Source organism: Dendropsophus ebraccatus, chromosome 6 (genome assembly GCF_027789765.1).
Source record: "Dendropsophus ebraccatus isolate aDenEbr1 chromosome 6, aDenEbr1.pat, whole genome shotgun sequence".
In the NCBI taxonomy this organism is placed as follows: domain Eukaryota; kingdom Metazoa; phylum Chordata; class Amphibia; order Anura; family Hylidae; genus Dendropsophus; species Dendropsophus ebraccatus.
Genome location: NC_091459.1, coordinates 52,100,381 through 52,117,329, shown reverse-complemented (window position 1 = coordinate 52,117,329; position 16,949 = coordinate 52,100,381). Strand labels below are relative to the sequence as shown.

General features: G+C 40.6%; 1 protein-coding gene across 8 annotated transcripts in view; it reads right to left on the bottom strand.

The window, feature by feature from the left end:
- Positions 1-16,949, bottom strand: part of EYA4 (EYA transcriptional coactivator and phosphatase 4) — a 251,265-nt gene that overhangs the window by 112,491 nt on the left and 121,825 nt on the right. For all 8 annotated transcript variants that reach the window (XM_069973713.1, XM_069973715.1, XM_069973714.1 and 5 more), the window contains exon 3: positions 6,601-6,650. In XM_069973713.1, coding sequence (XP_069829814.1) covers positions 6,601-6,650 — 50 coding nt within the window. The remainder of the gene's footprint in view (positions 1-6,600; positions 6,651-16,949) is intronic.

Here is a 16,949-nt window from a genome sequence, read left to right as displayed (position 1 = left end):
GATGGTGATATTTATTTATATAGTGCCACACATATTTTCTTTTAAAAAAAGTGAATGTTTTCCTTTAAAGGGGATATCAAGCCCTAGAAAAAATGTACAACTGGCAAAAAAGTGATACTCACCTGCCCTGATCCCCTGCAGCTGTCGCTCCAATGCTCCAAGTTCCCAATGCTCAGTTCAGCCTATAACCCTGCAGTGTTGATCCGGAATATCAGAATAAATCCCTGGATCAACAACCATTGTCCAGAATCTTATGGCTATAACCTGTAATATTATTACACTCCAGAAATGTATCCTGGCCCTTTTGAACTCTTCTAGTCAGTTCACCATAACAACTTTCTCTGGCAGAGTCTCAGAGCCTCACTGCTCTTCCATGTTGGTGTAAATTCCTTCTTTCCTCTAGACGTAGAGAATGTCACCTTGTTATTCTTACAGTCTTAGGTATAAATAGATCATTGGAAAGATCTCTGTATAGCCTCCTGATATATTTATACATAGCTATTAGATCATTCCAGCTGGGTTTTTTCCTAAAGTAAATTACATCAATTTAATAATCTTTGTGTTCCGTAGTTCACCCATTCCATTTCCCACCCTGGTTGCCTGCCTCTTAAACTCTTGAGCTGTCTTTCTTGTACACTGTTGACCAAGAATGTGAGGCCTGACTAGTGATTAGTACATTGTTAATACCACAGATTGGCTAAGCACTTCCCTACCTGGCTTGCTTTCTCCATTTCACTGCAATGGATGGAAAAAGCAGTGAGTCAGGAAATGAAGCTACTATCTGAGGCCTTCTTCCAAATCTAATGCTCCATGGGAGTTTGAATATTTGGGGCAATATTAGACGGTCCAATACACTGTGTAAGCAAGCGTCGATCTGCTAGATCAGCACTCGCTTAATGAACCTATAACATGGCTCGATAATCATTAGCGATGCCTTGCTGATAAAAGTGTATCTTCTAAAATACTAAACATTATACTTACCTCTTCAGGTTCCTCTGGTGTCTTACTGCCCTTTCCGGCCGTTTCCAGCTCACTGCATCTTGGATATGACAGGCCGATCAGCCAATCAATGGCCGAAATGGGACAGTGCCATGACCAGTGACTGGCTGAGCGGCCTGTCACTTCACAGATTTTGAGTATAATCTTTATTATTTTACTTTACCCCGTCATCAGCCATCGGCCACACAAGGCTAAAATGCATAACAATGCATGGCTGGCGGCCATTGATTTTTAAACATGTTGAAAGACAATGATCAGCCAATGATCGGCTTGCTTCAGGAGATAACCGCTCTGTGGAATAGGGTAAGCTACAGGGACATGTTAAAAGTTTTTTTTTATAATGCCCTTGCCAATGACATGCCAATTTAAGCTTTCAAAACTACGTTGCTAGAAAAAAAAAGATCACTAGTTCTACCAATTCTTTTTTTGAGAGAATTCCATCAAGTGGCTCCCCGGACACCTATGGGAAGATTTCTGCACACCACAAACTGCAAAAAAGTCACAAAATTCTTCCTCAAGCCCCTATTTTGAGCGAAAACTTTGCACCTTTTTACAGTCTTCACCGCTTGCATAATGGGGGCAGAAAAGGGGTGTGGCTTCCCCATCCACATGCACTGCATTCATTACAATTTATGTTTGCTTACACGTGTAAATTGTAGCTGAAATCTTAAACAGCTTGGTGCTGGTGAGGGGTTTACACCTAAGTAAGGGAAAAAAATGTATGCAGTTAATTGTAGTCAAACATGGATTTTCGGGTGCTTGGTGGAATTAGAATGGGGTTATATGATGATTCCTGGTGGCACCACCAGACACTGCCTTGTCACATAACTCATACAAGTTGTTGACGCGTGTAAGTCGCCATTCATTTCTATGAGTGATGGAGTCAGATGACCAGGCAATTCCTGGTCACAAAACTGGGAATTGCCATGTAGCCCCATGCTTAAGCCAGCCATACACATAAAATAGCTATCAGCCTAACCTTCTCCCCATAAATATACCCAGCTTAGCGACCTTGCCATAAACATATGTGGCTAATGACCGTATTACGTGAGTAAACGAGTGCTTTCTGATAGATCAGTATATATAATGTATGTGGCGGTTCAATCCTGGCCAGTTATTGGCTGAGTGGCCTGTCACCTCAAAGACTGGCTCTGCAGTTGCAACAGCGGCTGCGGAGAGTGTGTGTGTGTGGGGGGGGGCAGGAAGACACCGGGGATCATGGAGAGGTAATGTATATACTTTATTATTTTCTTTACACATTCATCAGCCGACGGCCGTGCATCGCTATTACGCGTAGAGATGCGTAGTCGGCAGCCGATGAAGTAAGGACCAAAAGACGTGATTAGCTGCTGATCATTTTCATTGGCTGATCGTTGTCTTTATTATGCTGAACGATAATGCCTAGTTGGACAGATTATAGCTTTATGTAATAGTGCTCTAAAGATACATGTTTATTCAATAGGGGACAAAACAGGTAATCTCCTAGCAGTAGCATGGAGTCAGTCTACATATTCTACAATAACTCTCAGCCGAAAGTTATCTCTCCTGTCCCCCCATACACATGAACATTTTTCTGACCTTTATGTCTTATAGACTTGGCAGGTTCCTGTACACCTCATGCTAATGGATACATTTAGTATAAGGTATATGGGGGTCTCGGTGATTGACAGCTATCTCCATATATGCGCACTTCCTCAGTTAGTTACCAATCACTGTGTATGATCACCCAGTTGACCGCTTAGCCTAGATCTAGGAGAGGATTATTTGAATAAATTATACATTTTTTAAATTTATTTTTTAATTTTCCCACAAAACTATCTAGCAATTTGCTAAGCCCCTCCTGCTCTATAACATGCTACCTGCTGATTGGACTCCTTTTTCTTTTTTCTTTTCTTATAACCTTTTTATTGGTTTTTCTCTTATATAATATTACATAACAGCAATTGGACATATATACATCACATGTCCGAAATAGAAAACAAGCAATGAGGATATTGATCATATAAACAAACAAGAGGAAATTCAGTGAACATTTTTCCGTGCCACGTAAGTAATCCTCCCTCACATTAACCTTAACTTCCCCAACCAAAACCCCCCAACTCCTCCACAGATGCAGAAGAGAAAACCCAATAAATGAACGTCTATACCGGTAACTGATTACCTGATATTTTTAAGTGTCTGGACTGCATTATTAATGTGACAGGTTAGATAATCTAGATATGTATGGCTGTATTAGGTTTTGGTCCATGGAAATAGCAGGCAAATAGAATTTTGGTTGAAGTTCAGCCATTTTTAAAATCTGGGAGCCGGCAGGGGCAGGGGGGAATCTGATCAGGAGTATGAACTCAATGCTCCCTGTGCCCGCGGTGAGTGGCGGGACTGGCCTCAGGACCCCCGCCAGGCTCAGGGATCTCCAGTGCTGACACGTCAGGACCCAGCTGATGGACTGACTGCTCAGCCAGTCAGTGACTTGGGCGGGACAACGCACCAATCACTGATTGGCTGAGTGGCCAGTCCATCAGCTGAGATAAGCCTCTCCCCCCTCATTCTTTTCTGTTAGCATGGCTCCCCATCTCACTCCTAGTCCTTAATGTTATACCCAAAAGTTCCCTTTCTGACAGAAACAATATATGGAAAACAATTTAAATGCTAGTGCATAAGTAAGTAATCTAACGTACTGTCACAAAGGGAAAAAACCCACGACAAACATGTACACCAAAGAAAACATGGGCATATTTTACCGAGTCAATTACACTTTAGTATCATAAAAAATATATAAAATCATCATTACAAGAGGTAGAGATGATATAAATTGTCAAGAGGAAAACACTTCCGCAGACATTAACCATCCATGGGAAATGTAACACATATTATCTCAATAACCTATCACACATTGACATACTATACTGTATTGCACTAACCCAAACATAGGAAATAAAGTGCATGGGAAAATCAATAAGTTCCAAAGAATAAATTGAATAGCCAAATACTCAGACCTATAACTCAACCCACTGCTATATCCTTTATGTATCAATCGCAGCAACATGGGTCCCAATAGAAATACTAGCTTATGGCCCAGTCATTACTATTTCAAGTAATGATATGTGTGTGGACAGCGCTTTACCCCCTAGTCCTTAATGTGGCTTCCCCTCGCATTCCTAGTCTACAGCATGGCCTCCATTGCATTCCTGGTGTCAAGCATGGCAACCCTTGCTTTTGTGGCCCTATGCATGGCTTCCTATCTCATATCTTGCTCCGGCATGGCTTCCTATCTCAGTCCTGGCCCCAGCATAGCTTCCCATCTTATTCCTGGTCCCTAGCTTGTCTTCCTATCGCATCCCTAGTCTACAGCATGGCTTTCTATTGCATTCTTTGTCCCCAGCATGGCTCCCTATCACTTTCCTGATCAAGTGGATGGATTCCTGTCTTGTTCCCAGTACCCAGTATACTCCTTCTCTTACTTCTGGTCCCTAGTTTGCCCCCTCCTTTATTACTCCCAATGGTGTACAGCCACCTTTACCCCAAGCACCACAAGCTCAATTGAGCATTATGCTTGACCATGCATGCTCGCTCAACACTAATAACAACAGTCCCACTCTGCCAGCTCATTTTTATGGTGGAATTTTACATCTCTTGATGTTCACCAATACTCAGCCTTCATAAGTCAGACATTACGTACTGTATATATGTGAGGTCACACACAGTGTTATACATTGTTTTTACTGTTAGTGTTATCCTATAGGTATTACTTATTCTGGGAAGTGATGATACCCCACACCCCTGCTGACACAGGCTATTCTCTTACCACAAACTACATTATTAGTAAAGAGCTTTATTAAATGGAAGGGTATTAGCCTTCCTCTGGATCAACACAGCAGGGTCTCTCTGAGTTGAACCTGATGGACTCTTGTCTTCTTTCAACCTTATTAACTATGTTACTATGTTCATTTCTCTACTTTGTCATTATATCCACAGAGGTAGTGACTTATAATATTATAGAACTATAAAGAGACTCTAGAACCAAAGTGTATCTTATCTCGAGTTGTTATAGGTGAATGTAATGTATTGTTTCCAGGAAGCAGCTTTTTCAGGGACTAGCATTACTACTACTAATAAAATAGCTTTTACAACTTCGCTTTTCATCAGCATTGGCTATTTAATGAAATATAATATCCAGAATTATATGAGCTTGAAGCTTTGTTTTTTGGCAGTTGTCAAAACTTTTTAAGACCATATTCTGTGAGCGTTGAAGAGGTCATTCCACAAGGTGGGGGAGGGTGAGCTCTGAACAATACCTATTGTCTTTTCTAGCTACTGGCGTCACCTTTTACTGTAATTCTACACAGATCACTTTACAGCAGCCTCCTCCTTACCATCACAGATATAACAGGAAGCCTAAGCTTAGTTTTAAGCTTATTTGTGGGAATAAAAACTGAAAGAGTTCAGGACTTTATTTGAATTCCTTAACACAGAATGCCGTACATGTATGTCATATTGCATAACTGCCACTGGCGTCCCAGCTGTCACACATTCCCGGACATTGGGCTCTCATCCTGTCAGGGCTTTAGATGTTGACAGAGGGGAGAAATCCCCCTAGGGTCCCCATTGATGGTCCGCATAGCTATTGCAGTACGGTGGCCAATGGCAGCTGGTGACCAACTGTGTTAAATCCCCTGCGGATCCTGTAAGTGTAAAACTGACCCAATAATTAAAAGCTATGTTTTATTTCACCTAATGTTGTAATACAGTTTTTTTTTCTGTTTAGTATATTTTGTGGATAGTTTACTGTAGACGTAGGTCTCTTCCTCTTAATTAGTCCTACCCAAGACCTTAGGTTTCTATATAAATAAAATAATTAGAATTTGACTTCTACCGTGTTTCCCTGTGTTTCTTATATTAATTTGTGCTCCCAAAGATGCGCTATGTCTTATTTTCAGGGGGCGTCTTATTTTTCCATAAAGAAGTATTCACATTTATTGTTGACCAAAAAAATTGATCATTTATTATCTAATATATAGTAGTTATCATCACAAACCAGCATAACCAGACAACCCCAACCCCCTCCCCTTAACGGCATGGTGGCGAAGGGTGATGGCAGGGGTCTCACTTTTGGGGAATGCCTTTTTTTATGACATAGTACACAACAGGTCTACAAAACTCAACCCATACTCTCATAGAGGTTGCATGTAATCGATTAGGTGTTTCCACCATCACCTAAGAATTAAAAGGAGCTATTATTTTGGATAGAGTGCCTATTTCAGCTGGGACTTAAAGAATAACTATTCCTTCTGATGTGTAACAGGTGACAAGTTGGCAATATTGTTCCTGCAAAGTGTTTCTGCTTTTATCTCCTCCCGTCTTCTCCATTCCACTCTCGTATTAATTGTAAAAGCCATTAACACCATTAGCATGCCTGGTGTGAGTTACATTTCAAAGCATGTTCTTCTAGCCCATATGCCATACGCCTAGGTCTTTTCTGCCTCTGTTTTCTTTCAGCTTCATGGTCCTTGGATATGATTTTCTCATGAAAGCAGCACCACCTCCTAACAAATCACTTTTGTACTCCATCTGCTAATCGTGAAATGTTTTAAAGCCAGTTACCTGGAATTCTGAGGCTCTGGAACATCTGATTCTGTGCACGTTTTCTTAACCTGCAAAAGCAAAGTGACCTAATTACTATAACATCACCCAGAATGTAATGAATTATCAATATATCTTTATGCCATGACTATCAGAGGAGGATCAACATACCGTATATAGTGCACGTAAATTGTTTTTTTTTCAATATGAGGTTAGGGTTACATGGTGATGTACTAGGCACATCTAATTCAAGCAACCAAAATATTTGTGCAGCTTGTGCAATTTGGCTTTAAAAGAATAGTTTAAGGGGTACTCTAGGAGGGAAAAAAATCAACTAATACCAAAAAGTTATACAGATTTGTAAATGACTTCTATTTAAAAAAATCTCCTGTAATTCTTAAGTCCTTGTAACATAACATAGTAACATAGTAACATAGTAAATAAGGTTGAAAGAAGACAAGAGTCCATCAGGTTCAACCTAGGAAAATCCTACTGTGTTGATCCAGGAAGGCGAAAAACCCCTATGGGGCAGAAGACAAACGCCCCACCACAGGGAGAAACTCCCCCCCCCCCCTCCCCCGACTGCAATGGCAACCAGAACAATCCCCGGATCAACGTATCACCAGAAATCTAATGCCCATAACTTGTAATATTATATTTTTCAAGAAAAGCATCCAGGCCTCCCTTGAACTTATTTACTGAATCAGCCATGACAACATCATGTGGCAGAGAGTTCCACAGTCTTACCGCTCGTACAGTAAAGAACCCGCGTCGATGCTGATGATGAAATCTTCTTTCCTCTAGACGTAGAGGATGCCCCCTTGTCATTGTTACAGACCTAGGAGTAAAAAGACCACTACAAAAATCTCTGTACTGTCCATTCATATATTTGTACATTGTGATCAGATCGCCCCTAAGACGTCTTTTTTCTAGCGTAAATAACCCCAAGCGTGATAACCTGTCCTGGTACTGTAACCCACCCATTCCCTTAATGACCTTTGTTGCCCTCCTCTGCACCCGCTCCAGTTCACCTATGTCCTTCTTATATACCGGTGCCCAAAACTGTACACAGTATTCCAAGTGTGGTCTGACCAGTGATTTATAAAGAGGCAAAACTATGTTCTCATCTTTAGCATCTATACCTCTTTTGATGCATCCCATTATTTTATTAGCCTTGGCAGCTGCTGCCTGGCACTGATCACTAAAGTTGAGTTTACTGTCCACCAATACCCCCAGGTCCTTTTCGGAAGTAGTTTTACCCAGTGTTTTATTATTTAGCACATAACTGTACTTATTATTTCTATGGCCCAAATGCATAACCTTACATTTATCCACATTAAACTTCATTTGCCATTTCTCCGCCCAAGCCTCTAGCTTCTCCAAATCCCTCTGTAATATGATATTATCCTCCTCTGTACTGATTACTTTACCCAGTTTAGTATCATCTGCAAAAATGGAGATTCTGCTCTGTAGCCCCTCTACAAGATCATTAATAAAAATATTAAAAAGAAGTGGACCCAACACTGACCCCTGTGGTACCCCACTAGTAACTAAAACCCAATCTGAATATGTTCCATCAATGACCACCCTCTGTTTTCTATCACACAACCAGTTACTTACCCATTTGCATACGTTTTCCCCGAGTCCCAGCATCCTCATTTTGTAGACCAACCTTTCATGCGGCACAGTATCAAATGCCTTTGAAAAGTCCAGATACACAACATCCACAGCCTCCCCCAGGTCCAGTCTATAACTTACCTCTTCATAGAAGCCGATCAGATTAGTCTGACAGGACCGATCCCTCATAAATCCATGCTGGTGCTGAGTCATAAGATTATTTTCATTAAGATACTCCAGTATAGCATCTCTTACAATCCCCTCAAATACTTTACCTACTATAGATGTTAGACTTACGGGCCTGTAGTTTCCAGGATCACTCCTTGACCCCTTCTTGAATATTGGTACCACATTAGCTATGCGCCAGTCCTGTGGAAGAATCCCTGTCGTAATAGAATCTTTAAATAATAGGAATAACGGTCTGTCTAACACAGTATTTAATTCTTGCAAAACTCTAGGATGGATACCTTCTGGGCCCGGTGATTTATGGATTTTAATATTTTTAAGGCGTTTCCCCACTTCTTGTTGTGTTAGGCAGGTGAGATTTATGGGAGGATTAACATTATCCCTAGTCATATCGTCTGTTATGGGATTCTCCTCTGTGAATACAGTAGAGAAGAATGTATTTAGTAGATTGGCCTTTTCCTCTTCCCCCTCCACCATTACACCCAGATTATTTTTGAGGGGACCAACATTTTCGGTTTTAAGTCTTTTGTTATTTATATAGGTGAAGAACATTTTGGGATTTGTTTTACTTTCTTTGGCTATCCTTCTTTCTGTTGCTATTTTTGCTTCTTTTATTTGCGTTTTACACATTCTATTCTTCTGTCTATAGTTGCTCAATGCTTCCCCACTACCTTCTTGTTTTAGTTGTCTGAATGCTTGTTTCTTATCATTTATTGCACCCCTTACAGCTGTAGTTAACCACATTGGATTTCTCTTATTTCTACTACGTTTATTCCCATATGGTATGTGTCGTTCACACGATTTACACAGGATGCTCTTAAATATGTCCCATTTCTCTTGTGTACTTTTATTTCTGAAGGCATTGTCCCAGTCTATGTTCCCAAGGTCCTCTCTTAGTTTTTGGAAATTAGCCTTCCTGAAATTTAATGTTTTTGTAGCCCCTCTGCTAATCATTTTATTGAAGGATAATTGAAAACTTACTATGTTATGGTCACTATTACCTAGGTGACCCCCCACCTCTATTTTTGATAATCTGTCGGGCCTATTGGTTAAGATCAGGTCCAGAAGGGCCCCCCCTCTTGTTGGTTCCTCTACTAGTTGGGAAAGGTAATTATCTTTTACTATTTCCAAAAACACGCTTCCCTTCCTAGAGCTGCAGGAACTTAAGACTTATGTTTATTTTGATTATATACCTCGAGTGGGACCTGCATGTTCCTTTTTGTTTTATGCTTCATTTTTGTCTGACCTTTCTCAATAAAATATGTTTGGATAAAAAAAAAAAAAAAATCACCACATCCTGCAGGAAGTGGTGTAGTTTTTGCAGTCTGACACAGTGCTATCTGCTGCCACCTCTGTCCATGTCAGGAACTGTCCAGGGCAGTAGCAAATCCATAACATTCTTACAAGATTTAGACATGCATACAAATGTGATATACTCTGCTAAAGATTTGAACAATGTCTCTAACATGTTATGATTATCTATTGTTTAAACCTGAAACATTTTCAATAAAAATATTGAACAAGAAAACCTCTTCTGCTCTGGACAGTTCCTGACATGGACAGAGATGGCAGCAAAGAGCACTGAGTCAGACTGGAAGGAATACATCACTTCCTGCAGGACATACAGCAGCTCAAGTACTGGAAGACTGGAGATTTTCTAAGACAAGTAATATAAAAATTTGTATAACTTTCTGACACCATTGGATTTGGAAACATTTTTTCCAGTGTACCCCTTTATATCATAGAGAATTCACAAGCAGCTCACAGTCTTATAGGACTCGCATTGATGTCAGTAATGGCAAAGTCATGTCCGACTTGTGATCAGCAACCAAAAATTCTTCAGATCAAAGAGTTGTGTTGCAGTTGCTTTATGTCGTATGTCACAAAACGATACTACTCACTAATGTTGCAGTACATGTGATGCTGCAATCTTTGTGTTACTCAACCAAAGTCATTGTGTACTGTATTTCTAGTCCAAAATGGTGAGTCCATGTACATGTGATCCCATCTTCCTTATAAAGTGTGTGTGTGGGGGGGGGGGGGCATACACTCAGCCTGCCCCCAGGCTCTCTAAACGTCTCAGGGCAGCCCTTGCAGTGAACCAGGGGGATTCTTCTGGCCTCTAAATGCAGAGAACCAGGTGGGTACAGACAGTTCCTCCTGGTTTACTTTCAGTTGCTGTATCCAACAGCAATGGGAGGGGGGTGTCATACCTCATCAGGTGCACCTCCATGCCTCCCGCTAGTCCCTTAACGAATCTACAGTGACCTCACTGATTCCCCAATTATTGCTAAGGTCCTACCTATCCCCTCCCCTCTTCTATCTATGGCCCCACATATCACCCTACCTGTGACCCCTCATACCCTTCCCCCCACATGTAACCCCTCATACCCTTTTCCTCTGATCTGTGACCCCTTGTACCCTTCTTCCCCTGTCTGTGACCTCTCTTTTCTTTCTTCCCCTACTCACCCTTGCACCCTTCTTTCTGACCCCTGACTCACCTGACCAGAAACAGGAAGGAGTCAACCACCTCTATTTTCTGCACACCTTTGCCCTCCCCCCTCTGGCCCTGGGCCTTTCCCCAGGGCAGATGAGCAGCATCAGGCAGACCCCCAGGCTAGAGGTGAACTTGGAGACCATGAAGAAGAGACCCATGCATCAGGGCAGAGGGCTGCAGTAAGGCGGCTACGGACACCAGGCTGCTTATTACCAGATAAACATCTTCAGAAGCTGCATCAGCAGCTTCCTGGGGAATGAGAAGTGGTATAGCTCCACCATGCTTAGATCCAGGGACCGTAACAGTGGGACCTTCAGGAAGGAACGGGTGCGGGTCCAGCAGGAGGAGGGCGGTTTGAGGGCACAGGAGAACTGTGAGATTTCTGACACTCGCTGAGTCTATTAGCACTTTAGCACTCTGAACATTACATTTTGGGGCCCCATGAATCCTGTACATGGGACGGTCAGTGCCAGATGACCGGATGTGGCCAGCAGGCCGTACAGTGCCCAGGTCTGCTATAAAGGAATCATAAGATTCCTATTCTTATTATTAAAGGGGAACTCTGACAAAGTCAACTGGTGTCAGAAAGTAAATATAGATTTGCAATTTTCTTCCATTTAAAAATCTTCCAGTACTTATGACCTGCATAAAGTGGTGTTTTAGGAACTGTCCAGAGCAGTAGCAAATCCCCACAGAAAACCTCTACTGCACTGGACAGTTCCTGACATGGACAGAGGTGGCAGCAGAGAGCACTGTGTCAGACTGGAAAGAAAACACCACTTACTGCAGGACATATAGCAGCTGATGATTTCTTTAGCAGAAATAAATTAAAAGTGTCTGGGTAATGTTATCAGAAAAGCAGGCTGCTCCATGGTACAGCATGATAAATCGTGCTATCAGAATATCGTGCCATGATTGTGTGATTGTTAACTTTGGTATATCTGTATGTCTTTTACTAACCCTGGGGCATCTTTAATTATTTTTTTTTTGATGAGAGAAAACCTTTAATTTCTAGCTGCAGAAAAGCTTTTTTAATAGCACATATCCAAAGACATGATTACATTTTAGATTTTCAAAATACAGGCTATCCTAAGAATAGCAACGTTGTCCAAGTAGAAGAAAAGAACGAAAAGAGGAAATAACATTGCTTTGGTTGTTGATTTCCTGCCAAAGTTTCCAATCATAAACACTTTATTCAACTCCTTGCAGACCGCTACCATCATAAAGTGGAATAACTATCGACAGGGGGCAGAGGTGGCAGCCAAACCCTGGTGACTGTGGAATTTCAAAGGCCCTCTGCAACATTACTATAAATTACATTATTGGGTTTTGGGGCCCAAGCACAGTTTTTTTGCTGAGTCACTGGAGCCGATATGCCCTATCTTTGAAACTAGTACAGAGAATTATCGGAGGTGTTGCCTATAATAACCAATCAGATATCAGCCTTTGGCAGCTATGAAAAAGAAAGTGGATATCAGACTGGTTGTATGGACATATATTACATGATTTATAGATAATACTGACACTTTTTGTTTCTACAGTACTTCTACCTTCCATTGATACATACTGTACTGGGCAGAAAGAGGCACATGTATAAAAAAAATGTAACATGCTGACTAATGCATGTATATATACTAACCACCTACATTTATAGTAGTCCTATATTATAAATATGCAGCAAGGTAATGGTACGGTTGAGCCAGATCTGTGAGTTCAAGTGATAAACACAAAAGAGGACATTTATTGTCAGCTTAAAATGCGCGCCGTATTTAAAATTTTTCGGCTGGAAACATTTCACTTAAACCTACGCCAGCTCCAGTGCGCACAGGATTTATGTAGAGGCATTGTGCTTCTGCATAAATTGTCAGCACCTCGGTATGTGGAGAAGGTGCAATTTGCCAACTGAATCCGCAGTTCATTCATCAAGACTGGAATCGGCGCTATGGGGATTGTGATCATGTGACTTTGGTGAGTTCTTAATAAATCAGGTGGGGTAAATGAGGGCAGGGCTTTATTTGAGATCTGTGTACAAGTACGCCTGTATTGATAAATGTCCCCCTTTGTGCTTATGTATCAATCATCACTGATCATCACAAACAAACAGATCATGGGTTTTTACACTATAATATTACTATGTAAGTTCTGTGTTTCTCAAACTGTGAGGCGCCCCCTAGTTACTGGGGAGGCAGTTTGTACAAAAGTGACTATAAGTTCAGAGTTTAGGAGACAAATGAAGGATAGCTCGAGCAACAGTTTTTAATTTAGCATGGACTTCTACCATAGACGGTGAGGCCCTCGAATCCTCTTGGTCAGTCTGGTGAGGCTCAGGCATCACTTAGCTTTGCTGGGTGAAACTACAGTAGAAAAGGTTTTAGAAGCTGCTGTAAGTTGTGAGTTGGGGACTCCATAGATCCGACTTTTTTTTTCAATCTTTGCCATCTTTGCAGTGTGGCAGAATGCATTATTCTTTAAAAAAAGAAAAAAAGAAAAAAGGCCACTGCCATTAAGGAATACCTTTGCCATGAAAAGGTATACTGTAAAGGTATACTTGGCCTACCACAATGTTTAAGTAGGTGATATCTAGAAACAAAACATCTACATGAATGCCAAAACCCGAGGATTTCCAGCACAACACTGTCCCCAGGATCACATTACCTCCACTGGCTGGCTTTCTTCCCATAGTGCATCCTGATGCCATTCCCTTCCCAACAAGTAAACAATGAACATGCACTTGGCTGTCCAAATGAAGCTATTCTTTTCACTCAGCCATTCTTTTCCATTGATCCATGGTCCAGTTCTGATAACTTTTAGGTGGCTTCAGTAGTAGGCAGTGGCCACCATAGTAACTTTCACTGGTCTGTGACTGTCATGCATCATACACAGCAAGCAAGCAAGCACACATTGCACATTATGTTCTGACACCTTTCTATTGTAACCACGGTTTACTTTTGCAGCAAATTGTGTTACAGTAGCTTTTCTGTGAGATTGGACTAGGGGAGCTAAACTTCAGCTAAGCCCTCTCCAGTTGACTCCTTATTTTTTTTATATCACTTTTTGTACATTGTTATGGGGGCTGCCAAATTGCCTGGGCTGCTGTTAACGTCATTTAGTGACATGCTTTACAGCAAGACACATGGACATATACAACAATAGACAGGCTCTGTCCCCTTGAGATGAATATAAAACATCATTGAGTGTGATCTGTGACCTTTGAAAAGGTCATTCCACAGGGAGGTGCTATTGTCTCCACTATCAACTGGTGTCACGTGTCACTGCAATGCTGCACAGATCACTTTACAGCAGCCTCCTCTTTCCTCACCACAGACAGGAAAATAATAATTCTCAGCTTAGTTTTAGCCCCAGTGGTGAGAATGAAAACTGCAAGATATCAGGATTATTTTATAATATAGACAGAAAAAAAGAAAATTAGAAAAAAGTCTACAAAATTCTTTAAAATGTTATGGTCAGTAGCATTTTCCATTTTTCAATAAAATAAAATAAAAAAAATCTATCACCGTGTGCAGAAATGTCCAAACTTTTGATATATAATGGTATTGATCTCACATTGTGAACTGCATAAATGGAAAAAAAATGCAAGAGTTATTAATTATTAGAGATGACTGAAGTGGGTTTGCACAAAGGGTTTCCACAAAGCTGAACAAATCTGCCCCCTCTGTGAAGGAGGTGGAGACATCCCAAGAACCGCCTGGAAAACATGGATACAGCCATAGGCCATAGGCCATGGGAGAGAGGAGACATTCCAGCTTGCAGCTATTCAAGTACTCAGGAAAGATTCTTTGACTCTTCCAGAGAATAAAAGTATGTCTGTAGATCCTGGACGCACAGACAGACATATGAAAGGTACCATGTGTCTCCTTGACCCAACAGTGTCATCAGTTTGAAACATGAATAATTCCAGCTGACAAATTCCCTTTAAAGTTGTGTTCTGCAGCTCGAAACAATTATACTTTGAAGAGAAAGAAATACTTTTTTTTTTTTTTTTTTTTTTGCTACAGGTACACTTTAAAGTGTCCTTGTTATTTGGGTTAACATGTCACAGTAAAAATTGTTTTATTCCTGCTTTGAAGTGTCAGAGAGGCGGGGTTAAGGCACTAAAGTGCCCCCCGTTGTAACACCTCTCCTCATTCTCCTACACTACCCTCTCAGTCCTCCCAATATCCAATTAACAGACAGAGGTCTCTGATCACTCAGAACAAACGGCTTCTCTGCCACTAGTTTATGCAACATTAACCTACTGACAAAGTCTATATAAATAGTTTGATGGGTCTAAAGGCCAATTGGACAACTGGTCAGATTTGAGCGCTACTGAGCTGCCTGTCAGGGTTAACACCTAACAGCAAGGATAAGAAGAAATTGGGAGCAACAATTGTCTTGTGTAAATGAGTGTAGCAACTGGAAAGTCATTTTTTTTTAAGCAGAAAAAAATACATTTTTAACTGTTATCAAAACATTTTTAAATCGCTCTTAGGCCTCATTCTCATGTTCTGTGCGTGGTCTCTATATACTGAATGGACTTTGGAACTCCCGGCAGCATCATTCGTCATGATGTTCTGAGCTCTGTTACTGTTTAAATCTTCCAACTACTGTAGCACAAAGATTTCACTATTTCAGAGCTCACGGCGGAATAATGAATGATGATGCCAGGAGTTTCGAAATCCGTTCTGTAGCATATTGTTCATATATACAGAATGTGAACATGAACAGAACATGTGAACTAAGACTGCAGTTTTTGAGCCAAGACCAAGAATAAATTCAAAAGGAATAGAGAGGTAGGATGTATACTGCAGTTGAATCCACTTCTGGCATTGGCACAAAAACTGCACTGGCAGAATAAAAAAGAAAAAAACTACTGTGTGACAGCAGCCTGATATTGATTACAGAGGTTTACCTAGAGATCACTAGTACACAAGTATCTGCTTGTATGACAGGACCTTTAGATAGTAACTTGTTTTCCCTATGAACAGATTTTGAGGGACACTAGAAACCCCTATACAAGTAAGAAGTCCCACACCAGAATAATAATCACTCCTCCCCCCTCCAAAAAAGGAGAAAAGGGGGGCTGTAGCAGACAAAATTAACATATAGGACACCAACTAATCTACACCCTTTTTTAATTTATTTTTTGCTTTTTGGTCCTTATTATTGTCCTCATAATCTGTAGACTGCCACTTGACCCAGCAGGATATGCTGACAATTATCTCATGTATATACTGCAGACCATCACACATATGACAATCTGCTTGTCCAACATTTGGCAATAAAAAATATTTACACAAGTAAAAAAAAAAAATCATGATACAGAAGGGAATAGAAAAACATAAGGAGTGACAGGCTATATATACCGTACATACTCCAGGTTACGGCTCGGTTCACACTATACAAAAAAATGGCTACCTTTCATAACTACTGCTGTCATTGTGCAAATAACGTTGATTACTTTAAGGAATAACGGATATTATTTGCACAATGCTGTGCGTTTGTTATGTGCACACCTAGCCTACAATTTACCACTGGTCCAAAAATCCAACATGAAAATTTCCACTGATTATCAAATACTGGTTGTTCACATGAATAATAAAGTCAAAAAAATAAAGTCAGTTAAATTATAATTAATTTATGTAAACACATCCTTTAATGCCATTAACCACAATAGGGATACTACAACTGTCTATTTGACTCTACTAAGAAGTAAAGTGCAGGTATTTCTTGTGAAGAAATATTTCATGAAGAAAGTATTTACCTTTCACAGAACAACTCAATAAAGACAAAAATTTTTGTCATATAACGTCCACAATACGTAGCCTAGTCCTTTATCATTTTACAATGTATGGATATGGCAATGTTTGAAGTAAACACAACACCACATCCACATGTCAGAATATTGACATAAAATCCAGATTAACTCTACTATTATCAACACACTTTACAAATTCCTTAAGCCCTAATAACAGTGCTCATCACAGCTGTCACACTTCAAAGGGTGCCTATAGCCCACAGGCACATTAGATGCCTGTCACTACAACAGTAGCCTGCATTAAATAAATGGACT